The sequence below is a fragment of the Sphaerodactylus townsendi genome, linkage group LG02 (assembly GCF_021028975.2).
Source record: "Sphaerodactylus townsendi isolate TG3544 linkage group LG02, MPM_Stown_v2.3, whole genome shotgun sequence".
NCBI classification, from domain to species: Eukaryota; Metazoa; Chordata; class Lepidosauria; order Squamata; family Sphaerodactylidae; genus Sphaerodactylus; species Sphaerodactylus townsendi.
This window is the reverse complement of record NC_059426.1, coordinates 138,509,902-138,519,620: the sequence shown is the minus strand read 5'-3', so window position 1 is coordinate 138,519,620 and position 9,719 is coordinate 138,509,902. Positions and strand designations below refer to the sequence as shown.

The 9,719-nt window shown below is 44.3% G+C and overlaps 1 protein-coding gene across 1 annotated transcript; it reads left to right on the top strand.

Annotated features, from left to right (window-relative positions):
• The first annotated feature begins 4,644 nt into the window (after window positions 1–4,644).
• NFKBIA (NFKB inhibitor alpha) lies at window positions 4,645–9,391 on the top strand. The gene is made up of 6 exons (XM_048486945.1): window positions 4,645–5,178; window positions 6,342–6,450; window positions 7,214–7,424; window positions 7,672–7,760; window positions 7,874–8,134; window positions 8,799–9,391. The coding sequence occupies exons 1-6, from the start codon at window positions 4,907–4,909 to the stop codon at window positions 8,844–8,846; spliced, it is 990 nt and encodes a 329-aa protein (XP_048342902.1). The 5' UTR covers window positions 4,645–4,906; the 3' UTR covers window positions 8,847–9,391.
• The last annotated feature ends 328 nt before the right edge of the window (window positions 9,392–9,719 follow it).

Genomic DNA, 9,719 nt, shown 5'->3' with positions numbered 1-9,719 from the left:
CTCCCAACCCCAGGGAAGTTGTTCTGCTTTCAATAATGGATTCTTCTTTATTCTTTTGGTGCTTTGTGTTCTGTCCTCATCCTTCCCCCCATGATACAACAAAATGCACAACTGAAATCAGATGAATATGCTCAGCTAGTGTGGGTTTTTCATTTACAGAAAAGCCATTTTGAGTATTTTACTATGTAATCGAGCGTGTTCCCAATGATGAACCAGAAAAAACAAGGGCTGCTGGGAAGTGTAGTCCTCAGCCATTCAGGAGGGCCCAGATTTCAGCTCCTCCTAGAGGGGCAAAGACTACCCTTCCAAACAGTCCTTGCTGTAGGATGCTGCACTCCCCTCCTCCCCCCAGGGTGTACTTCTCCCTGGTGGAAGTTAGCCTTGAAAAGGGGAGAAAGTGCAGGAAGAAGCCATACTCCCCTCCTCCTCTCACACTGTAATTCTTCCTATCAGGGCGGAGTCCCTGTGGTGAACTTTGAAGAACTTTCTGTCAGGGAACACAGTTTATCAAGCCACAGCTCAGCTGGAAGAGCCCATTTGCAAAGTCAAGGGAACCTGTCTGTGCATGGGGGGGGAAATCTGAGAAAGGAGGACTCATTTTCAAAATTAGGGAAGCCTGTCTTTGGGGGGGGGGGGGATTGGTAAGTAGATTTTTTTCATTGAATAATTAGGATAGGTTTTTGTTATCTGAAGTAAATTATGGGACAAGTGGAGAGGAGGAGGGGTTGGCCCCCTTGGTGGAAACCATTAACCCACCAACAGTTTTCTAGAGCCCATTGTATTTGTTCATACAATAGGCTTTACTGCTAGTTGCATATTCATATAAATTAAAAATGCCCTATAATTTAAGATATTTTCTACAAAAGGCCACTAGGTGTCACTACAAGTGTTTAGCAAGTAAACTATGTCTTTTTTTTTTAAGGAAGGCCTTACAACAGCTGAGTTGTCCTGCCTGTTCCCTATCCCCAGCCAATGGCTTTTCTGAAAGCTTTAGGCAACCAGGGTCACTTTGGGGGGGGGCGGTCTGGTCTGGATGCTATTGGAAAGCAGTTTCCCCCCCCCCCCATTTCCCCACAGCACTGTGGAGCCTCCATGCACCTCCCTGGATGTTCCTCTTTTCCCCAAGTTTCCTTTCTGCATGGCAGCAAAATCTGAATCCCATGTAGAAAAGAAAGTCTGAATACTCCCAGTCCACCCACATCAGTGCTATTTTCCTTGCTCCAGTCCCCTACATCAGACAATTCCTGTCATCCACTACCATGCTATTTTTTTAAAAAAAATCTTCAATTGGGTTGTACTATATCAGGGGTGTGTAGTCATGGACTACAATTCCCACCAGCCAATTGGCCATGCTGGCAGGGACTGATGGAAATCGTAGTCCATTAACATCTGAGGCGCCAGAGTTGGACACCCCTGTACTATATTGTTATTTTAAAAATACCATTATAACTATTATTTTAAAAATATCTTGCTCTTATCATTATGGAGATATTCATTTACCCTTACATCTTTGCAATCACACGAAGCTACTTGTTCAAATGTAAAAGTTGGGAATTGAGAGAATCTAATAGAATGTTATAACGATATAATGGCCTTAAGAGTTTTTTCTACCTGAACAATCCCCATAAACAGAGGTTATAGATCTCAGTTACAACTCATGGAGACAGCTTACTTAAGGTAACACAAGGAGACTAGGGCAGGGACAACGTATGGAAATCTTCCATATGGAAGCTCTGTTGCTGCTGTGCTGTATCTGCAACTGTAGCAGCAATGAGGAAAACTGTCAAACTGTCAGTGCAAAACCTGCTCTGATATGATCTTTTAGAAGAGACTGCAAACAAAGCACCTTCACAAAGGCCCTTTGGTTGCTTGAGGGAACACGGAGGCAGCAGGGAGGCTGAGGAAGGAAAATACGTGCAAAACTGCTGCACAGCTGCTCTCCTGCCACTACAAGAATGCTACAGGAAGATTAACCACCCTGTGGAAGTGGAAAGTTCTGTCAAGTCACAGATAATGTATGACAATACTTCAGGATTTTCAAGGCAGGAAAATGAACAAAAGCAATTCCCCACTGCCTGCCTCAGGGTCATGACTCTCGACTTCCTTGGTGATCTCCCATCCAAACACGAACCAGGATCAACCCTGCTTAGCTTCTGAGATCTGATACCTGGGCCATAAAGGTCAGGATCCCCAAAAGCCCTATTGTAACATGAGGGAAATGGAGACAATATTGTGCAAGTAGTCCATGAGAAAGGCAAAACATAGGCTTCATTTCCAACCTGAGAAGAATTAAGTAGCCTTATACCATATAAAACCCATCTAACTTAGTATTGTCAGTTCTGAATGGCAGCTGCTCTCAAGGTTCTGCAGCAGATAAATGGATTTTCTCCAAAACCTGCTACCTAAGTCCTTTGAGCTGGAAACATCAGAGATTGAGCTGGTGACTTTCTGAATGGGAAGTAGCAACTCTGCCACTCAGGAACTGCCTTTCCCCACATTAATAACATGCCAATATTTTACTGATTTGAAAGCGTACATTCTTGTTACTGTGATTGGAAAGGCTTGTAAATTCCAGATTCCTGTCACTTCTGCCTTTGATGCATCTCCACAGATTTCCATGATTACTCTACTAGGGTTGGTTTCCAAAAACAATGTATGTCAGAATACATTTAAATTCTGTATTTCCATTGTTTGGAAAGATGGTGAACATGCCCTCTCTCAGGGAAGCTGGTCTGCTATTAAATAGGATTACAGGGCTGGGTTGGGAAATAGCTTGCTATTAGGGGGAATGGAACCTGAAGAGGGCAGGGTCTGGGCAGGGACTTCAATGGCTATAATCCCATAGAGTCCACCTTCCAAAACAGCCCTTTTCTCCAGGTGAACATATCTGTCACCTGAAGATCAGTTATAAAGGCAGGAGATCACCAACCACCTGGGGGTTGGCCACACTATTAGACACGTTCTAATTAAGGATCCTGGAGGTTTCAGGCTGCACTTTGACAGCCACTGCTATAGCCTGTCTTTCCAGAAATGGGATTTCCAGTGCAGATAATAAAGTGGAACACAAATAATCAGATATTGCCTATCACTGTCAAGCAGCATTCCTGTAGTATTAATATCTGAATGAAATTCACCAAAAAAATTAGTCACTTGCTATGTTTGTATCTGTGTTCTAGCTGTCAAGGCAATGAACTTCACAGGGGAAAAACAGTCATAGCAAGTGCAATCTTAAGCAGAGCTACACCCTTCTAAACCTGCTGATTTCAACATAGCAATATAAACAAGGAGAATCTAAAGAACATATATATAATCAAATACATTATATAAAAACAACTAAAAGGGAAAAAATTATGCTGAGTATTTCATCGTGGGTAGCTCACAGCCTATTGGCTATGAGATGTACCTTTTGAGACAGAGAAATATAGCAATATAGCATATTTACTCTGTCCTGAACAGATGTGCATAAATTCTATTTTACACATTCAGCAAAGCACATCATGGATTCCTGCGGTGGTACAGTGGACAGTAACCACTTCAGATTTTTGGTGAAGTGCCATTTTTTAATGCTCCCCCATGTAAAAAAAAATATCTCTGCCACTCTGCCAGTGAAAAGATTTTTTTAAACCATCAAGTCATAACAAGAGATGCTGAGAGGTGCCATTGCCTGCCTTCATGTTATGACCCTAGTATTCCTTACATAATCCAATTACTAGCCAGGGCCAGACCTGCTTTGCTTTGAGATCTGATGAGATCAAGCTAACCTGGGCTGTCAGTCAGGGCAAGTAAAACATTAGCAGAACAGAGTCCAGCTGTCTTGCTAGTTTCAACTTCCAGGGAGGAAATGGTTTTTTTCTTCACACAGTGAAATACTGAAACCACTGGATTTTATCTGCAGTAGTAAGTAGTTTATTTTTCTACTCAACACTCTCCCGGCTTGTTCTGCTGCATTTGTGGACCAGTGTCATGCCAAGACTAGATTTTGTTCAGGATTTCCCAGAAAGACTACTTGCTCAGTGCAATCATACGGTAGTTCCATTCCAGTATGCTTTGCATGGCCATTGGAGCTAAATGAGATAGCGGAATCCTGAAATGGCAGCATGAATGTTAGGCTAAAGAGAGGGTTTTAATGGTACCATGTAATTAAAAAAAATCCCTCTAAAGTAAGCCAAAACAGCCTGACAAAGTATAAGGGTCGTAAGGCTGTGCTCCTACTTGCAGCTACTGGTATGGAAAGGTAACATTTCCATTTGTGTCTTAAGCATTCTGCTACTTCAGAAATGAACTCTTCACATGTGCAGAACTCTTCACATGTGCCCAACTCCTGTGCAAGAAGGAGGGTCCCCTCATCTAAGGATAAACAAGGTCCTCCTCAGAGAAAAAGCAAGTCGAATTGAATGAGCAGTTCGACCTGCTCTGAGGACAAACGTCTTCCCATTCCCCACTGTCAGGAATCTGTAGGACACACCAGAATATTTTTGAGTATACAAGGCAGGAATGGGAGGGAAATCCCAACAAGGGCCGCGATGGGCTTTTCAGGGTTGGGTCGTGCGCAAGCAAAAGAGGAGGAAAGGGAGCCGCCTGAATCACTGAGTGCAGCAAAAAGTACTTTCCCTTCTGTGGAAAAAGCCAAAAGTTTCCAGAGAGCAAGTGAAGCAGGGAATTCCTCAGAGCCAGCCTTGGCTTCCTCCAGGACAGGACGGGACTCGCTCGCGCCCTCTCTGTTTGACTGGACTGGGAAATTCCCCGCCGCCCCGAGCTCCGCCCCGCGCAGAAATCCCCTTGGCCGAGCCTGTATAGCCAAGCGCCGCTTGCCTGCGCCGCTCGCCACAGTTTGCCTACAGCAGCCGGATCCAGTCGCCCGTCTGGCCTCGCTCGCTCTCTCTGCAGCGTAACCCCCACAAGTGCCATGTTTAACCCCAGCCCCCTGGATTACACTGTGGATTTTACGATGAACGGCCACCCCCGGGATATGCTGAAGAAGGACCGGCAGCTCAGCCTGGTCCAGGACGACCGCCACGACAGCGGTTTGGACTCCATGAAGGAGGAGGAGTACGACCAGTTCGTCCAGGAGCTGAAGGACATTCGCCTCCAGCCCAAGGAAACCTGCGCGCCCCTGCAGAGCTCGCCTTGCCAGCCAGCGCCGGCTTGGAAGCAGCAAGTGACCGAAGACGGAGACACGTAAGTCGCTCGCGCTTGGGTGGCGTTTGCAAATGATGAGGGTCGGATTGGGACCTTTCTTTTCTTCCCACAGTGAGAGTGGGCCCCTTTTACTCGGGGAGTCCGATCCCATAGATATCAGTGTGACAACACCACCCTGTCAAGGCATCTCTTCACTTCTTTTTGGAACGAGTCGGGCGGTGGGAGAAAGAAGGCGATCGCTTGCATTTTGCAAAGGCGCGATCTAAGTTTAAAATGGGGGTGGTCGTTTTAGTTCTTGAACGGGATCGTTTTTGAAAGTTTCTGTTACCGAAGTTGTGTGCGAGAAAAAGAAGCACAAATAAATTCCGCTGAAATTTTCATGTGCATTGGAAGAATATTGGCTGGGCCTCAGTTGTTGCCCCCTCAAAGTCCCGAGAAGGTGTTTGGGAGCCGGCTCGATTATAAAATCAGGATTGGTTTCTAAAATGTTGCAGCTTCCTAAACACGCGCTTTATCAAACGCAGGCTTGGCTTCAGCCTGGTTTGAGCCTTGCAATGCTTTCCAGTGCTATCCTGCGTCCGTGTGCGTAAAATGCTGTCGTATCTCTTCTGACTTAGGCAACCCTGTGCATTAATGACCTGAAACATTGAGTTTCGGTGGGTTTAAATGGAAGGATCTTTGCATAGGATTGCAACGTTAAATTATTAGTAAACCTCGTCCAGCGAATTGAGAAAGAAAAAAGGCTTTGGACCTTCGTAGGTTTCTGGCGGCCGGGGGCAAGTGCTGGGGGGTGGGGCGACACACACTTTGATCTCTGGTTACATAAAGCCCGGGGATTTTTTGCAAGGCTGGGTTTTCCCCTCCTCCCTCCTTGGCGGGCTGCCAGCGTGGAGAGCGCGAGGCCGGGTGTTCTGGCGGCGGTGGGCGGGGCCTCTGGGTGTGCGGCGCCGAGCAGGGCGGAGGGGGAAGCGCGCTGGAAAGTCCCGGGCGCGGTGCCAGGAACACTCAGCTCCGAACAACACCGCGGAAAATACCAGGCGGCAACAGTACGCTGCCCAGAAAACCCCGGGCTTTCGAAATCGCTCCTAGCTGATGCACAAGTTCCTCCTCTGTGATTCCTCAGGAACAAACGCTGCTTTTTTTTTTTTTTTTTTTTTGCTGATCATCATAATCACCATTGGGTTTTCCCATTTCTTTTGCAGATTTCTCCATCTGGCTATTATTCATGAAGAAAAGGCTTTGAGTTTGGAAATCATTCACCAGACAGGATGTGACAAAGCCTTCCTGAATTTCCAGAATAAGCTAGGCCAGGTACTGTAGTTTGATTTTGGGGGGCGGGGGGGAGGGGTGTCACCTGAGTTTACCTCAGGCAGGTACTGAATGTCAAGCAAGGTGTCAAAGGCATACTTGAGAACTTCCTAAATAAAATGTTTAAAGTTAGATAATAAATACAACAGTTGCCAAGAGTAAACAGCAAGGTTTCTTGACATTAGTCCATTTTTGCTACACTAGCAGATTGTCTGCTGTTAGAGTTGTGTCCCGTTCATCATAACCCCTTGGGTGACTGGAACTAATAAGGCTGGGTTTTTATCAGAATCTGTGCAAGGTCTGCCTCTTGGCCTTCAATAGCCTGAAATTAGACATTGTAATATGCGGAAATCAGATTCTTTATAACTGGCCAAGTTTGTTCAACAGCCACAAACACCAACAAAGGTCCCATCATGAAATATGAATGCCCTTCTCCTTGGCAGAAGACTCTTGAGAAGCTTGAAGGCAGTGTGTGAAAATTCTCAGTTGTGCAAGCACAACATTTTAATAAATTGGCTCCAGCACTGTGGGCTTGATAAATTCTAAAGGTTAGGAAAAGTTATGAATGTTTAAGGTGTACATTAAAGGGAAGAGAAGGTCTTGAGCACACTTATATGTGAACACCTGTGGAACCAGCAAGGAGGAAGGAAGTACATTCAGGATGTCTTTAGTCATTGAAAGACGGCTGTTTGCTTAGATGCATGTCTAAAGGGGATTTCCTTGCTTGCCTCACAAATGACCGTTCTTTCTTGCTTTCAATTTGTAGACGCCACTTCACTTGGCCATGATTACAGATCAGCCAGAAATCGCTGAAGCCCTTCTGAAAGCTGGATGTAACCCAGAGATCAGAGACTTCCGAGGAAACACACCTCTCCACATCACTTGTGAACAAGGATCTTTGCGGGGTGTTGGTGTTCTCACACAGTACTCCCCTCAGCACCATCTCAGTTCCCTCCTCCACTTTCGCAACTACAGTGGTAAGCATGGACTCTGGCTTGATAAATAGTGCACTGTAGTAGGTACAGGATTTGGCCAGTTTATTAAGTGTTCCATCTAGTGGCCTTCGTGCTGTAGCCTTGTTTTCCAGTGAGCTGGTTGGCTGCTTGCTTGTGTGGAAAGATGATCGTACCATTTGTTCACCTGGCAGCAGTTTTCCTTTGCATTGAATGGTAATGTGTTGCTGCTAGAGTATTTAATTTTCTGTGTTTTGTATTTGTTTTACAGGCCACACATGTCTCCATTTGGCATCAGTTCAAGGATATCTGGCCATTGTTGAATGTCTCCTGTCCTTAGGAGTGGATGTTGATGCTAAGGTGGGTAGCAGTACTTGTAAATAAGCAAGCTTAAATACATTATATGAAAAAGAACCAGCTTACCATTTGCTAGCACTAATCAAATGGCCATTTTGCATCCCCCCAATAAACAGGAACCATGCAATGGTAGAACTGCCTTGCATTTGGCTGTAGATCTGCAGAATGAAGAACTGGTGTCACTCCTGTTAAAACATGGTGCAGATGCGAACAAAGTCACCTATCAAGGCTATTCTCCATACCAGCTCACTTGGGGGAGAAACAACTCTGTCATACAGGAACAGCTGAAACCATTTACCACACTGGACCTACAGATGCTGCCCGAAAGCGAAGATGAAGATAGCTGTGAATCTGAATCAGAGTTCACAGAGGATGAAGTAAGTAATTGGTTATTCTTTGTGAGTGACCAAAGGCCAACTTCTGCTTTCATTTATAGACCTGTGTATGCCATTGGTCTGTTAGGAAACAAGATGTGAGATCCTTATGTGGGGGAGGGTGCCTTTTTATTTGAAAGTACACCGGTTAATTGGATTAAACAGCAGACTCTCAAAAGTCATAGAGGGTTTGCTAGATCAGTCCATTTAAGTGAAACAAAATACTGCATTGCCTACAAGAAAGACTGGCTTGCCTGATCAGTTGGCACTCTGGTTAGGATATCATCTCACCATTTAGAAATGTGCAAATAAAATTGTTTGTAGAAACATGATTTCAAAAGCAGATTTGCTACATAATCTGCTGGTATTTTTTTACTTAAAATTTTAGCAAGGTGTATTGTTTTCTGTTTCTGCATATATTAGTTTCTGTGATATCAGGGTTTTTATTCGATTTGGGTATATATTCAATGGGACCATAGACTGAAAAGTAGATTTGAGCAGGGATAGAGAGTATTTTTGTATTACCTGAAGTGAATGAGGGACTCCTGAGTCCCATTTTAAAATTTAAGTACTGATGTTAAAATTGGATGTTCTAACAAAGCTAATATTCTAATTCTCAAAATGTAATCTGAATGTGCTAACTTGGTTTTTTCTCTCTCCCCTCTAGCTTCTGTATGACGACTGTGTTATTGGAGGACGATTTGTGCCTTGTTAAAGCGAGAGGGTTGCAAACAAAATGCGAACAATTACTGAACTATCACACTGCACAGCATAGAGCATGTTGTTTTAACAACAGGTATCACAGTCCAAGCATGAATTGTGGTTGTCAGACACCTGGAGAAAACGGGGCTTTTTTTGCACCAAAGAGTTGGTTGTCCAAATAAATGAGCAGAATTAAGAACCAGAAGGTCCAGCTATGTAATCAGTCAGTGTTCTGCAGAAGGGCTGGCCTGATTCTCACTGCCCTTTGGAAAGACATTCCATATGCGTCCACCAGGCTGATGAAACGCATCCCAGAGACTGAGCTCAGGTGTGCTTTGTTGTGCATAGCAGACAAAGGCACCCTGGAGCCCAAAGAATATCTGTGGTCCACGCACAGGAAAGTGAACAATAACATCCAGACTGTATATTATAAAGCCTTGTGCCTTCCAATATGTATATTATGTATATGTTGTAAATGTTGTGAATAATTTTTTTGGTACTCGTAATATGTATATTTATTTTTAAAAAATGAAAAATGCACTGGACTGGTGAAAATCATCTTTCAGCTGTTCTCGTTTGTTCACTTTTTCCTCGTGGATGTCCAGTTAGGCAAAAGCAACAACAGACATGCTCATATCTTCAGTTAGTCTCCTTCATTAATTGTCCAGGGAAGGGATCAGAGGTGGGATAGCCAAGTGTAAAGTGTAATTTTGTATAAAAATCTTTTTTAGAAACCCTACATTGGTTTGAAAATCATACATGCAATATGTTAGGCACCAGGGAGTATCATCTAACCAAGCAAAACATTAAATCTTCACTGATTTCAGTGGGAAGACAGTACCATCCAAAAGTGCAGGGGGCCTAAAGGGCTCAGAAGGTGGTGTGA

Bases quoted from the DNA above. Each gene is read 5' to 3' on its own strand.
- NFKBIA (XM_048486945.1), top strand. From the start codon at position 4,907: ATGTTTAACCCCAGCCCCCTGGATTACACTGTGGATTTTACGATGAAC. The intron at 5,179-6,341 runs GTAAGTCGCTCG...TTTCTTTTGCAG, and splicing joins GTGACCGAAGACGGAGACAC to ATTTCTCCATCTGGCTATTA. The intron at 7,425-7,671 runs GTAAGCATGGAC...TTTGTTTTACAG, and splicing joins CCACTTTCGCAACTACAGTG to GCCACACATGTCTCCATTTG.